We start from the raw sequence: 16458 nt of genomic DNA, 5'->3' as shown, positions 1-16458 counted from the left end.
ATTTTCTGCCTCAAGACGATTCAGGAATCCTTCCAGTTCTAATAAAAGTGCAGTTTTTGACGTGAACCAGGGTGATTCCAGCAGAAGGTTTTAGGCTTCACAGGTGGCAGCTGTCTGCTCTGCTTGGAAACCAAGATGTGCATTGTGTCAAGAGTCTGAAATGATAAAGGGGCACAGGAATTTTCCAACCTACATACAAGGGTCACCTGAAAAGTTTTTGGGAATCCCATCCTGGTGGAATGTCAGGAGGCTCTAAATCACATCACCAGACTCTCACTGCAGTCTGGTCTGCTCTCCAGCTGGATTGCAGAGTAAAAAAAAAAAGGGGGGGGGTGGGTTAGGGGCGAGATGTGGCTGCTGCACAGCTGTCCACCTACACATCCTCCATCTGGGGAGACCTCTGCAGACCCCCTGATCCTAAGAATGTGCAACTTCTCATATGTGGTCATTGTAGAGGAAACTAAGGACATTCAGTGGCTGCTCTGTCACTGGTTGCTGGCTTATTATCCAATCCTATTCCTGAAGGAGAATGATTTTTATCGCGTAAGTGCCAGATATCAGTTATGGATTCCCAAGGACAGGGAGACCGTCCTGCTGCTTATTACAGACTCCGGCAACACTGGGAATCACTGGGAGAGCGAGGCAAAACCGCTAAACAACTGTACAAACACAGGTCTGGTGTGCCTGATTACAGATGTCAGTATGCTAAGATATGTTGTGATAGAAGGCTGCGGAATGATCTCAGTACACTTGGGACTACGTAGCACAACACTCAGAATGTTAACACTAACAAGAGTACGGCCTGTTTTCATAGCCGTCTCAACTCTCACGTCATCATTTCTCCAAATTCCTTAATGTTTTTACACTTGCTGACCTGATCTGAAGGCCCTCCGTGCAGACACATGTGCACAGAAAACACACACACCCTCAGTGGGACCCACAGTAGCCTTGGTGTTTCCCTAGTGGGGTTTACAGTTCAGGGAGGATGTGACGGGAAGTGCAGTGTATGTGTGGCATGGCAAGTCTTTCTGAGGTTTTTCTGTATGCTGTCGTGACAAGAGGAAACAAAAATCTAGTACAATCTGTTCAAAAAGTTGTCTCCATCCTGCTTCTCTTACAAAAAACTAGCAGGAGTTAACCTCCTTCACAACCCTTGACATATAGCGTGTGTCCCACTTTCTTCCATCCAGAGAGATTTCAGTCAATGGAAGGCATCAGAAACGTGTGGGGTAGTACATGGTAGCCGAGAGACCATTAAAGGTCAGTGAAAAAAAAATCCAGAGACAGATGAGGTTGAGGGAAAAGGACAAACATGTTGGATTTAAAGAAGGGCAAAGGCCTTGAAAAATACACTGGAGAAAAGCACTTAAGATGCTAAAAGAGACATTCATTCCACCTTAAATTCCCATGGGTGCAATTTTCACTTTAAATTATGTGTGAGGGACAAATGGAGGCGCAAAAGCCTGGGGGCTTCAATGTGAATTATCTCTGGCAGGAGTAATTCTGCATTTAGGTGATTCATTGATTGATGGAATGAATTAGCCACAGCTGGCAGAAACAGCATGACCGTGGGTCTCTGAGCGGAGAGAGCTTGTGTTGTGTTGTGCTGGGGGAACGGATGGACGGAAGAGGAGTGTTAATGACACAGCAAGGTTCTGCTTCGCACCGCTGGCTGTTTCACGGCTCCTTGTTTTTCATGCTGTCCTGCAGAGGAGTGTCTTATTAGGGCCACTTTATTGCTTCTGTGCCTCCTCGCTCCTTCATCTCGGTTTCTTTTTTTTTTTTTTACACACAGAGTGGCCACACTTTATAACACAAGTCATGTCTGCTTTACAGCATACCTGACCTACAAACAGGGCAGCAGTGGTCATCAATTAAGGCTTTTTATAGACCTATATGTGTTGTTTAATGAGGGACAGGAGGGTGGAACAGAAGTGAAACATGTGGCACGGGGAGAGAGAGAATAATATGGATTTTGACACCATGCTGTACTTTAAGGTTACCTGAAAGGAAGCTAAGACACTGAGCACATGGAAAACCAAGAAAGGTCATTTGGGCACCTCAGTTGGTAATAGTGATGGAGTTAGTTTAACCATTTGTTGATGTTCCCCTCAATGAAGAAGAAATTGAAGTAGAAATGAAAGAAGAAGAATGACAATAATAAGATGTAAGGATTGGAGGAAGGGGGACAGAGAAGTATTTTGCCATATTAACAGAAGCATTGGACTAGTTTTTGCATCTTCTCTGCCATCTGCTCCTACTATGACTAATAAAATCTGCAAAAATAAACGATTATTTACAGAGGCATAGAGCCAATCTCATCACTGCCCAGTCACTGAAAACTCTCCATCCGTCCACCACAGAAGATGCATGGCTCAGCACTAAAGAAACGCTCTCCTGTTCTGACTTCCACCACCTGACTTCTAAGGAAAAACCTAAAGTTCCATCCAATCAGTTAAAGCAATTAATGGGACTTAAAAAAAAAACCTCCACCTCTGTTTGTCCTCAGGAAATCCCAAGCATTTGTCTCCCCTTACTCATAACTACTAGACCAAAACCCAGCCAGAATTCTTGTTGAGCAACACTGTGACTTTCTTTTTCACCACAAAAACATTTTGCACGGATCTGCACTGATGCAGACAAAGTGAACAGAAGCAGACAGTCTGCTGTGGTTACTGATGCTGTGGGGATTAGGGATTATACAGTAAAAGGAAATAGAGAGTCTTTATGAGAGTGTAACACTTTGGAGAAGCTGACAAACTCGCTGGTTGGGTAGACATTTGTTTTTGAGCAAACAGAAGGCCAAAGTCAAGCATGTGTTATAAGAGTGTAGTGTGTGTGTGCTGCCTGGTATGTGTGAGATCCTTAAATGTGGTGAAAGCACACCAAAAACAGTGCATAGTGTATGTGTGTGCGTAAGCGAGCATGACAGTGCAGAAATGAGTGGCAGTTCAACCACATTCCTCAAAGTTCCCAAAAACATTTATCCTTTATTTTTTCATTTTTTTTTGGCTATTCCTCTTTTTCACTGGAGACCTCAGCAAGGGGCCAAAAAGAGTGAAAGCAGAGAAGAATTCATGATTGCAACATCCTTCCATCCCATTTCAAAACATTAAGAAAAGTCCACCTTCACCATTGTAATTCTTCTGCTTAATTTACGTCCACCTCGAGGGCTTCCCCTCCTCGGTCATTCACATCGAGACCACAAATATTTACAAAGCAATGAATGTCTCCCGTCTCAGCCTGCAGACAGCGCGGTCTGTCCGCAGAGAGATGGATGTTCAGGGTCGGGCCGGAGCTCACTGCTGCCACGCGTCTCCTCTCGGGATCAAGAGGCTTTTTTGTGAACGTAATATTGTAAACATTGTGCAATTATCAGCTCGGAAGACATGTTTTGTGCTGCACGCACAGCAATTTCCAGTCCACAGTTCATATTCTGATAACTGCCCTAAAAAGGGTACATTGTCTTTCCAAAGCACAGACATACATCAATAAATAAAATAAAGTGAATACTTCTGTAGAACAGAATATGCTCTCAGACTTCAGAAGCTAATTATCGCTGAAGTAGTAACCCTGAGTTTTAAAATAGCTTGGGAAAAGCAAACAAATCTTAAATCAAGGTCTGCTGACTGGTGTTTTTATTCGATGTTAATACTGAGAATAAAAGCTGAACTTCTGAATATTGTTTATGTTCTGAAGAACAAGAAGTTTTATTGCAACTTATTTTGAGCATTCTTTGACTTTGCCCAGTGCACACGATCCAACAAGTCTGCAAACAGATTTGTTTGTATCCACAATTTTTGTTGCCAAATATTGACTTGGCGGTGATGAGTGGACACTTATCCATACTCCGCGAGACAAAGAACTTTCTCCCCCCTGCAGACGTTGCGCCCACAAAATGACGTCATTTTTTGTCGCTGACCGCCCGCTGTTCCGCACTCTTGTGTACAGGGTCTGGGCCGAACTTTTTCTTTCAAGGCTGTGCGGCAACCATGCTGTGATTGGTCGGAATTTATTGTGGGCGTGATGAATGTGGAGAAGCGCAAGGGTTTCAGGTGCAGAACCATTGACAGTAAAAACTATGGACAGAGCTTCCGTGACGTCACCCGTTTGTTTCTGAAGAGCCGTTTTGAGTCTCAGTGGGAGGTTCCGGGACGTTGATGACCGCCGCCATGTTGGCAGCGTCACGTCAACTAAAACTCCGAATATGGACAAAAAGGGGGAGCACGAGCGGGGTTTAGGGGGGCGGGCGATCGTGGAAGCAGGAAACTCACGCTGTGATACGTCAACTGTCTGTCACTCAAGCGGCAACGCCCATAATTATGCGTAATTTTAAGTCAGAATACAATTGAAACGAGTGAGTTGTAAAAAAATTCACCCCCCCTACAATTGACACTAGAAGAGAACCTATCATCTGAGACCAGAGTGGTTTTTTGTACCAGGCTGTAAACATGTTCTTTTCTGCTGTGAAGTCGGCCATTTTAACATGGGAGTCTATGGGAAATTACTCGCTTTTGGAGCCAGCCCCCAGCTGTTGCAGCGTGAATTACAAGTTTTGACACTTCCGCATGGGCTTCAACTTTGAGCCCCGAAGGTTGCCGCTTGTGCAGAACACACAGACAGAAGGAGGAAGTACAACTACGATGGACAGTTTAGATGAGCAGCTGGCAAACACGGTGCACAGAGGAGAGCGTCTGTCCAAAAGGTGGCGATATAAAAACTAATCCCAGTATCGATCAATCACGGCGTTACAGTGGCTCGTGCACATTAAACACCGGGAGACGAGATGTATTATTGCAGACAGTCATCCACACGTTCACAGAGTTAAACTCACACAGACCAGAGGTCTGCTACAGTCAGCTACACTGATCTTCTATCTATTGTCATGCTGTGCGCCCTCTTCCCTGAACATTATCAGCTCATTAGGCCAGGTTACCACGACTGTGCAAACAATTTACAATACAACTGCATTGTCACCCTAGTGTGACGTGCGCTGCGTAGGAGGGCCGTATGCACACACTTCTCGCGGAGTATGGTACCTCCGTGCCGAAAAGAACTTTTTTTTTTACTCTTACCACCCGTGGAGCGAGTTCTCTGTTCTTTGTCTCGCGGAGTATGGAACAGCCTTTAAGGGAATAACAATTTGCCTACTTATTGTATATTACAGTGATTAGTACTTCCTACACTTTGGCAGGTCATTTCTGACTGTAACAATAAAACACTGGAAAGAGCTGGCAACACCACCAACCTGTCCTCACTGTCCTTCAGAGAGAAATAGAGTCAAAACATCATGAATTATTTGGAGAAAATCCGATATCATAACATATGACTTGCTCCTTTATCCCATTTTCTGCTTCAATCTTTTGACACTTTCATGCTGTCGTCTGTGTTTCTCTCCTCCATCCATCTCCAGCAGAGCTGCCCTGAGCAGAACAAAGCCTGTGCTGACACCACATTGACACAGTCCAGAGCTCCTGTCATTCTCCTGGGCTACAGAAGAGGCTGATAAGCCAGAATGTGTGTGACAGGAGGAAAACACGTTACCCTTCTGCACCCCCTCTTACCCCATTTAATCACTTCCCCATTCCTTTGGTGATCCTCCATGATGATACAGATGCGGAGAGCTTGGGATTGGTATTTGAAAAGAGACAACAATGTCCTGTGTTTGGCCTGTCAGAGAAAACCAAAACTATGGAGGAACTGGGTTCATCATCTGCCTCTATCTGCTGAAAAATTCCAGTCATGTTTTGTGGAAGAGGCTGTTTCTCTTGGCTGTCGACAGATTCATAAACAACACTGCTGTGCACCATGGGGACTTGGATAGTGTTTCTAACAGAGCCCCTCGGCCAATGATAATAATAATCCACTGACAGGCCTAAAGTTCGGTCATATTATTTTCAGATGTGTCAAAGACTGTTAAATGTAAGAAAACAAAGTCCAAAAAACATAAAAACCTATGCAAACTCACAGTCTAGACAACAAACCCACCTGAGGCCACACACACCATCATGCTTTTACAAACCAGTTACGTCTGACTCAGACGTAGCTGCATCTGTCTGCCACTCAAGACACTTGGCATGGCTGAAGCACATGGTGTACCCGTAATTCATGCAACACCTGAAGGTTCGGCCAAAACCCATTAAGGTTAAAGCAACAGAATATTAAAGAGAGGCTCTGGATTTTTTTTTTAAAGACAGCAGGGGCTTGTCAAGTTTATTTGTGTGTTTCTTGGTTACGGTACTCCTCTCCCTGAAAATCTAATTGGTGTTTGAGCCACTGTTACTTCAGAAAAACTCTTGTAAGTTATTAGAGAATAAAACCTTCAATAAATGTAGTGTTCAAAAACATATACGAGGGTGTTTCACACCACTTAACGAAACCAAAACAGCTAATAGTGCCTCAGCTTGCCAATGTAGCCACAGCAGCAACAACAACAGGGACACATATTTCAGCCTGGGCCGCCAGCACAATGCGTGTGTGTACATGTTACCCATAGACAATCAAATGTCCACAGCCAAATGACCCACGCTTCTCCCGTGAGACACTATTATGTGAGCGACTAAGGGACAGACAGAGGAAGCAGGTCCTCAGTTGCGGTTGCAGCGCCTCGCTGTCCTTCCTTCCTAACACCGCCTGAGCCAACTCTTTAAGTCTGCTCTCTGCTATTAATTAAACCATTAAAACGGATTAATAAAGCAAAGTGGGGCTCCGGTCTCGACAACATCTGATGAGAATTAGTCAGGCGTGCGTTTTGGCACGATGACCCTGATGCCCTTTACTTTGGCTCTCACTCTGGAAATCCTCCTCCTCCTCCTGTTGCTCTTGTTTTCTTTTACTGACTTTTAAACATTTAAAACTTCTCTGTCGCTGAAACGTCTCGGCCTGTTACCTAATTCTGGATTAAAAACATGTGGGCGCACAGAGGGAGACCCAGAGGACAGACACGACCAGGATTATTGCCCATTGTTTCCCATTATTAGGGGTGATTGTTATCCAGATTTGTGAGAGCGTTTCCTTCAGGCAGTGCACATTTTCTTCTTAGTTCCTCAATGCAACCCCCCACACCCCCACACCTGTCTCCCTTTGCAAGAGGGGTGAGCTGTTGAAACGACTGAGGCTTAGCACAGCAGTTAACGTTCTGTAAACACAGACGCACACTCACACAGCAAGCAGTGCATCTGTTAGGCGCTCTGCTCTCCAACAATCACAGACTGCTATGATCCTCTGTGACTTTCATGATTGCATATTCAGTAAAAATAATGTATCAACCTTTAGCCTTACACTTAATGGCAGAGACCACCTGCAGCAAATTGCAACATCACAATGGAGATTTAACAGACCAAAGAATGGACATTTAGAAGACAAATTAGCATCGTTACACCACAATTCTAGCAAATGTTTTAACTTGATTGTCTGCAGTGTTGGATTGATAGCATTCCAAGAAGTAAAGGCTGGTTTTAAGGGGTACGAACCTTTCAGCAACACGTTCCCTATCTGTAGGTCATGTGAGTTTTGAGTCATTAACAAGCAGGCCTTAAATTAAAACGTGGAACTCCACGCCAGCCCTTTCAAAAATAAAGACGCCGCTTGGACGAGACACTCCTGAACAAACTCAAGTATGTGCAGCTGCCTTTGTTATAGCACATTTACATTATTATATTACAACTTCAGCTTAAATTTACAGCTCTACAAACCAGAGGAATAATTCAATGTGTGTGTGTGTGTGTGTGTGTACACCATGTTAAAATATGCATGGACATGTCTGTGTTGGCAGATTAACTTGTTACACACATACTAGAGTGCAATATTCAAAGACGCTCTTATCTAAAGTGACGTGTGCTCGCCCATAAAATAATAAGTCCCAGATCAGCCCTACGATTATAAATAACCAGTAGTAAGGAACACAAGGCTAAAAGCCAGAGGACTCTGGCAACAGATGAAACGGATTTCTTTGGTTCTCAAATGGAGTTTTAAAATCCGTTAGTTTAGCGAGTTTTAAAATGACAGCAGCATTTTTGGTGGACACAAAAATGGAGGACTAAAATGTGATTTACAGGAGGAAACTAAAGGCAGATGGGATGTGAGAATGTGGTGAGGGTAGGCCACTGAGGCAACCAAACACATCACTGTCTCAGGTCCCTGCTTCTGCTGGGTTTTGTTGATAGTGATCTGTCCTGTGCACAGCCAGCCACCGCGTTAAATAGACAGGTTGCTTATTTAATGTCCACCTCAAATGAGGTTTAGCGGCTACCCGAGGTCAGGCTGCTAATGTGGAGGAGGAGGTAGCAAAGTCTGCAGTCTTAAATACACTCACACAAAAAAATAGTAATATAAATGTGTTTCAGTAAAAATCTTGGCACATTTATAAGGCATTTACAAAGTTTCTACAAGTTCTTTTTGTCACGACCTGGTGTATTTATGGTTTAGTTTTCCTTGTTTTGGGTTTTTTAGTTTAATCTGTGTCTAGTTATTGTTATTTTCCTGTTCTAGTGTTTTGTTTAGGTCTTGTGTTTCCTGTTTTACTTTGGTAGTCCTGTCCTCCCTGTGTATTGTCTGGAGTTTTGCTTCCTGTGTTTTCCCTCCTTGTATGATTACCTGCCCCGCCCTCATGTGTGTCACCTGTGCCTCGTTGTCTTCCCTGGTCCCTTTGTATATAGTCTGTGTCTTCCCCTTTGTCCTTGCTAGTTCGTCTCGTCTGGTGTAGGGTTTGTTTTGTTCCATGTCTTGTCCATGCCATGCCATGCCATGCCATGCCTTGTCTAGATCCTCGCCTACCTCTTGTACTTCTGCCTGAGCTCAGCGTGCTCCAGGTAGTAGCCTCGTTCATGCCTTGTTTTTTGTTCTAGCCGTTTTATGCCATGTGCCTGTTTTTCTTAGTCTAGTTTTGCCACGTGTAGTGTGATTTTTAGTTTGTATTGTTTTGCCCTCCTGGCCTTGAACCGCTCTGCATCCTGCAACTGTGTCCGCTCTCACTCACAAACCCTGACACTTTTATGGTGAGATGTCCTACCTGTGCACTCGTGCTGCAGACCCTTGCCGTAGTATCCCTTCTCACAGATGCAGTCGTACTGTCCGGTATGTGTGCCACACTTACAACTTGCCATAACGTCGCAACAATCTTTGCCTGCTTCACACAGAGAGGAGCAGCGGGACAGGTCGTCCTGTATGTAGCTGCCTGTAGGAAGGTCTGAAAACAGGAAAAGAAAAACACAGAGGAAGGACAGGTTGCAATCATTTACAGTACTTGAGAGCTACAGCTTAAAAAAAATGAAACAAGAGCTGTGACAATAGTAATGTAGGCCTGTAAGTTGGAGCTGAGCATGGAGACAAGCTTAGCTAATGGTGTGGCGCAAGCCAGCTTTCATTCTCACATCCCTTCTCACTGACTTCTACTGCACCTACATCTGGAATGTCAGCCACTTGTGAGCATGTACATGATTTACAGCTCAATATACACACAGTGCTGCACCAGACTGTGATGTTTTATGGTGATATTTTAAGTTTTAAAGCCATGACTGAATCCCTCTTTTCACCAAATTGTGGGAAGTTCCCCCTAAGTGTGGGGAAAAAAGGCTTTGCTCTGTCTAATCTGTGTGGAAGTGAGGTCTAATGGCTGTTGGCATGTGAAATGTATGCTGTCAGAATCTATGTAAAATACAGTCTGCTTGCTTTTAAGTACGCACTGAATCTTAACTGGGTCAAACTTTCGTTTGAAAAATACTGCTGAAAGTCAAACGGAGATGATGGGAGCACTCGGGCTTCAAAGAGATGCAGAGAAGCAAGGGCAGCTTCAACTTCTATTGACCAAAACACATGGTTTGATGTTACTCTCACTTGTGCTACAAAAAAGGGTGAGACCTGATATGTTTTTAAAATGTGAAGTGAGATCGCAGATGTTTCTTCTTTCACCTTCTGAAAGGCTGAGATCAGCTTTTGTAATCCTCATCTATTTCTCCTACCTTCATGCAGAGCACGACGAGCCAGGGCTTCAAACTCTGCGAAGTTGTGAACCAGGTAGCAATGCTGGTCTTTGGGGTTTGAGGCCATGTCGTGGAGCTCCCTGATGTTTCCCTGCCAGATGCCCAAAGTGAAGATCTCAACACCACGTTCTCTTAGAGCTGCCGCCACTGGCCGAGGATCTCCACCGTTAGAGTAGCCGTCAGTTATTAAGAAGATCACCTTGGTGGCGTTACTGCGGGACTGACGGAGGATTTGCTGTAAGGAGAAGAAGACATTCACTCATTAAGACGTGGCTCTAACACTCAAGTCACCATTTCTGTCTTCATATGGGTTAAAGTTTGAGAGCGTTTCAGTGTAGCTGCACAATGAATATCAAGTCGTAAGACAACCATAAATTGTCAATTGTTGATTCAAACTAAACAAATAACAAGCTTTAGATGTGTTTACAGGTGGACTTTTAATAGTAGGTATGACATGATGTCATCCAATTTGCCAATGCTGATGCTTACATGTTGTAAGTTGTGAAAAGAAAAAAGCAACAGCTAAACTAACCATTATTCAGAATTAACATGCTGAATGTTAAAGTTTATGCTATAAAGGTTGATCAATTAAATACGCATATACCACACCTGTGCACGCCTGCACTCTTACCAAAATAGCTTCAGCTTTAGTGACATGACTAAATTGAATAACGAAGAACGTCACACAAGACCACTAAAAACAGCCCTCAATTCTAGGGTTCCTTAAAAACCCTACATCAGCAAGACAGGCAGGCAACAAGGACAGGATGGGGAGAAGGGACACAGAAAGAGGGAGAAAGCAAAGAAATTGTAATTATTTCTCCTACAGACTATGCAGCTGCTTGCCAGTGGTCTAAAACCACCAGAGAACACTGGGCAACACAGACCGAGCTGCTGTGTCCGCCCCAGACACCAGCTACAGTTCTCAAACTAACTATAGCCACCATTTACAATCCACCACATACAATTAGACAGGACATTAAAGTCAGAGAAACATATCTTTATTTTCTCTAGAGTAAAGAAACCTCCAACAGGACCATCTGCTAGTGCAAGCTGCTGTGCAAGCTGGAAGGGTTGTAGGAGGTTTTGAGATTATGAGGACATGTTTGGAAACTCCAAGGGAACAACAGGAGCAATAAGGTAGAGAGAAAATCAAAAGAATGGAAGAAACGGAGCCAAGATGAAGTCAGTAGGGCAGATATATCTACTTACAGACTCCCTAAAAGCCTGAAAGGTCATGGATATATCAAGCACGCATATGACAGACTGTAAAACACAAGAGGTGAAGAAAGAGGAGACGAACGCGGGTGTGACCGCCGAGGGAGGGAAGCCAAGCAAGAGAGAAAGCTCTGCTCTTTATTGTCTAATTGGCTAAACTTCAAGCAGCTCTGGCAGGAGTGGTGTAATTACAGAGCCCGAGGGAGTGAGGGAAGAAAGGAGGATGGAGAGAGAAAAGACGAGCGGGAGAGACTACTTTCTCTTATTCTCAAAGCTCTGGGCCGTCTGCTTCTCGGTCTGGGGAGGCAGGCTACGCCCACTCCCAGCTGTCAGTGCACCCTGTCAGGCTGCCACCATCCACTGTCCTGCTTGGCTCCTACCAGCAGTCAGCAGTCAGCACTGTGATGTTTGCATCTAAGTGTTAACATTTAAGACCTTTTCATGCCAGAACACGTAAAAACTAAGTGTGCATTAGTTGGTATGCATGACTGTTTTTTACATTTTTATTAGACGTCTGCTCAAAGTGGTACTGGGCCACAGTGGTTTCTGTGTTAGCCTTGAGTCAGTGGCTGGTGTTGATGCCACCAAACGGAGCATACGCATGCATTCCCACTAATAACAGCCTCCCGAATAGCCTCCACATATTTTGGGTCAGAGTATTAACATAAAGGCGACCACAGGAGCCAGCAATGTGGGAAGGTGCTGCCCCTTTACAGTAACTCTCAGCATGCACCTTATTATTCGAGAAATATAGCACAGACACCAGCAAATACTGTAATGATCATGCAACCACATACGCATCGACAACAAGCTTAATAATATTCGTGTTTAAAATGCAGCTATTTTTGGTCTTTAAACAATATTTTTCCTGATGGATGCTGGGATAAAAATGGGATAAAATTATAAAACAGGCTTCTATAACAACACAGGAATAAAAGAAAGGGAGTCTGAGCTTCAAAGATTAACAGATGTGTTTGAGACTAAGCCAACAAGTTGTAAAATTTATGGCAAATACAAGTCATTTATTGTCTAGCTTCATTTTTTAATCTCTCTTAAAAGCCCACATAAAACAATGGAGTGACATCATTTTGCTTATAGTTTAACTGTGCTATAACTAAAATAAAGCAATGTCATTTTGTTCCAGAAACTCAACTTGAAAGAGGCCAGGCATTCTGATCTGATGTTACCATCCCATACTTTACATGCTTTCTGGACAGCTATATGTCAGCCTCTGTGTTGTACATCCCATGCATTTCTTCAATTACGCACTTGGAAGAAGCTTCAATGCCGGCGTAGCTCCAAAGAGGAGATAATAAGCAGGCAGCGATGGGACAGTTTAAGTGTATCTGGGTTTAGGGCCAACGATATCTGTCAAAGCAGCGGTGATAGTACAGGGACCAACAGGCCTTGAGGGATTAGTGGTAAGAAGAGCGAATGCTCCAAAACGCCTTGCAAGGAGTTGGCAAGGAGTAAGAGAGAGATGAGCAGCCCATATGTGGAGCTGGTAATTTTTTTTTGATTTACAGGAAAACCATATTCTCACACACACAGTAAACTGTACTCTTCTGTTAGCAGGGATTACTGATGCTAAAGAGATGGTTTCTCCTTATTGGAGGCCTCTCCACGAATGGTGCTGCTTAACCTGCTATCAGTGCTCAGGCCAGAGATGTAATGTCAGTTTAAAATCCCCTGCATAACCTTAACCCTCATGCACTGTTCGGGACATTTTTGTCCTCTGAGAGAAATTTCTCTGTTTATTTTGGCCATAACTTTGTCAATATGTGAACAAATTGAATCATTTTTGCTCAACAAGCTTAATTTTACATACATTTTGTTAATATGATTTTAAAATTTTTCATAGGTCAACAGTACACTGTGGGCAAAATTTACTCTATGAAAACTGTGGTTGTGTGTACTCACATACATTGTGTAGACACACAATTATGTGCTAAAATACTCCCTATAACTCCATATACAAGCCAGAAACTACACTACATGAGCACAGGCCTGCAGGTAAAGGGTTAATTAATATGGTCATTAAGTTGTTAACTGTAAAAATCACAAATTTTACCTCCTACCAACAGGGTAAACCACCAACAATCAAGAATGCATGATTATGTAGTGCCATGGCTGTGCAGTCAAAAAAAGTGTGGTTATAATGTAAGTCTATGGGACAAAATGGGAGAAAAAATGAAAATCTAGTGCTGTGAAAAAACTAATAATGCAATAAAGTCAATTTTTTTACTGATGTTTGACCAAGACTGTAATAAAGGTTAAAATCCAGTCCACATTCACCTTTTCTATTAAAAATGAGCCATTTTGTGTGTTTTCTTCCAATTTTCAGCACCACCCCTTATAAAATTGGTGATTAAAGGGTTAAAATCCTGGGGTAAAATGATTTTTTCACTACTTTTGATTAGAACTGAAGTTAATTAAAAGGTCTATGCAAAAAAATTTCAAAAAAATATTTATCTGATATATTTTTAAAACCGTTAAAGTTAGGGGACGTTTTTGTCCCGAGCAACACATAAGGGTAGTGTTTGCGAACAGTCCATGAGGGTTAATTTCTTGAAATGCATTTCAGGTGTTTTCTGGCAAAGGAAAAGAGTCGGATCGGACATTTTTGGGGAAATCTGGGGAATCCCTACAAAAGGTCTGCACTTAATTGATACAGAACATCAGAACTCTACCATATACAGTATGTAGGCCATACATTCATCTTCCAATCTTCCATCTGTGGTTGAACTAAATCCCATAAACCTGATTAGAAACTGGATCCTTACTCTGATAAGACTCCAAACATGTGCTTGTATGATTAGAGCTTCAAAAGCAGGCACCTTGATGGATCTGGCAGGGGAAACCAGGAAAACCTTCCCACACCTTGAGGGACCATTGATAGTGCCAAAGTAACCCAGCTGTTAATCAAAGGCTTGGCAGCTACCCTGAATGATAAATGAGGATCACCCTCTCCAACACCACCATGCTGCTGTCCTCCCATCAGCTCCTCCTGTGACTTTGATCAGAGCATGAACCCAGCTGGCTGTCAGCACAGCTGATTTACCTCTTTAAACATTTGCCTACATTTTCTCTAATGCTGACTGACAAAAGCACCACAATGTGTGATGCAAGTTATTATCTTAAACAGTTTCTCATTTCCTGGAGATACTGCACCTTCCAACGACAAAATCTTTATTTGCAAGCATTCCACAGAGGACAAAAACAAAGCAACCCAACTGCATCCGTTCGGAAAGCGCTCTCTCCCCATCAGTCGGAAGTTGGAGCGCTTGTTTTGACAGCCTATCTGCTCTTGGCTTGGGTGGTAAGAATAACAACAACAACCCTGCAGGGGCCTAACAGAAAAACATGCGCACATACAATTTACAGACACAACTAGATCCAAGTTTGGTATTATTGAGCAACATCTCAGGGACACGTACTTTGGCTATTTATTGATGGAACACTTGAAAAGACAGATTAAGCAATATTTTGAATCAGCTTGCATGCCTGTGATTCAAAGGTTCTGTGAGTTTTGTATGGTCACATCTCCCCGTTTTAAAGCAACTGAATCCTGAAATGTTTTGACCAAGCAGCACATTTAAAGCACATGTTCACTGTCCTTGCAGATATTTAACTCCATTTGTTCTGTGCCTAACACATATCGTTTCATGCCACATCATCTCTGTTTCACTGAACTTTCCAATGTTCTTATTTTGCTCAGTGGGAAGCAGTGAGACTGACACAGTCAGTGTAAGCAAATTGGTTTCCACACAGGCCACCCAGCTGCTCATGCTCATACAGGTGGCTTTGCATGCATGCACTGCACATCACATACTTTAGACTTTTTTGTGTTAATCAACTTGCAGAAACACCTCCAAACATCTGCAAACCTGCAAAAAACAAACACCTGCAAACAGCTTTACCATTAGTTTCCATTGTTCTAACTTCTCTAGAGCCATATAAGCAAAGTGACAGCCATACAATGGACTCATGTCACAGTGACACTCCAGTGTCTGTGCATGGTGTCTGTGTACCACTTGTTGCTGTCACACTGCAGAGGTGAGCTGAAACTATACAGGAGAGGACAACAAGTGCTTTTTGTGTCGTCTGTTGAAACAAGTAGGAAAAAGTGAGTGATGTGAGCATGCAGTACATAAGAAGAATGGACTATGGGTCAGGTATAAAAAAAGCGATTTATTCCCTGTTTACATTGAGAAAAAAAATCACTCATCAATCACTGTGCGTAAAGTGTAGGTTCCCAAAACCACAGAAGATGTTTCTGAAGACACAAAGGCACTACACGGATAATTGTTAACCTGTCTGGGGTGTAGCTGGCAACATTTTAGGGACAGAAAACTATTCCTAGAACAAGAGAGTCATTACAGGAAATTGCTCTCAATTTGGCAACCACTGACCAACTCACCACCACATAATAATTTAAACATCTTCACTAAAGTCAGCCTGTGTAATGTGGACTTGTAAGCAGCCCAAACTGACTGAGATGTGTTCTGCCATCCAAAAGCGTCAGGGAAGTGTGGACAGTCACTTAATTGCCAGACACAGTAGGGGCTGGACAGCTATGTGTGTTAGTTTGATGTCTTCTGTCACAACACCCTTCATCAAACTCAACAACTTAACCAGGAACGACAAGACAGGAAGAGACACGGACAGAAAGAGAGCAGCTAATTCCACAGTGTGATGCCAAGAGGAAAGGCTATCTTAGCTGGCAAATGAGAAGCTCAATTATCCTCCCTTGTAGCCTGTGTGCTGTGTTAGAACAAAACAGACAGAGTGACCGTGATCCAATCACACATGGCCTTCTGGGTAATTGTAGGAGGAAAGCTGGTTGGATTGAGTGGGAAAGAATAACGCGGCAGTTGTATGACGATGGGGTCAGATTCACCCTACAACCTGCCTCATGTCATGTGTCCAGGGTTATTTACATTACGTTCAAAGCCGTTTTAACAGAAGTCCTTTGAGTTATGTAATATTTAAGAGATCATTACCTCACTACCCGAGCTTAGAGTAGCCGCAGCATCATCAGATTTTGAAATAAACAAATGCAACAGTGTGGTTAGGCACGATGCTTTTCCTGACTCCAGACTGGCGTGTTGAAAGTGCTTATGTGCAGGGAATGATTGGGGGACTGTCGCTGGCTTAAAGCATCCATGAAAATGTATCCCATCTCGTCCAGACTTAGCTCAGACCACAGACAGACGCAGGATTTTCCTTTGTTATGCTGACTGTTGTTGCTGTAGTTGTA

The 16458-nt window shown here is 43.2% G+C and overlaps 1 protein-coding gene across 2 annotated transcripts in view; it reads right to left on the bottom strand.

Moving 5' to 3' along the window:
- The window catches only part of svep1 (sushi, von Willebrand factor type A, EGF and pentraxin domain containing 1), a 64566-nt gene that overhangs the window by 35088 nt on the left and 13020 nt on the right, over positions 1–16458 (bottom strand). For both annotated transcript variants that reach the window (XM_028429524.1, XM_028429525.1), the window contains exons 2-3: positions 9960–10215; positions 9011–9187 (exon numbers count right to left, since the gene is read on the bottom strand). In XM_028429524.1, the coding sequence (XP_028285325.1) occupies positions 9011–9187; positions 9960–10215 (433 nt within the window). The remainder of the gene's footprint in view (positions 1–9010; positions 9188–9959; positions 10216–16458) is intronic.

Source organism: Parambassis ranga, chromosome 18, assembly GCF_900634625.1.
Source record: "Parambassis ranga chromosome 18, fParRan2.1, whole genome shotgun sequence".
In the NCBI taxonomy this organism is placed as follows: Eukaryota; Metazoa; Chordata; class Actinopteri; family Ambassidae; genus Parambassis; species Parambassis ranga.
This window is presented reverse-complemented; position numbering and strand designations above follow the sequence as displayed.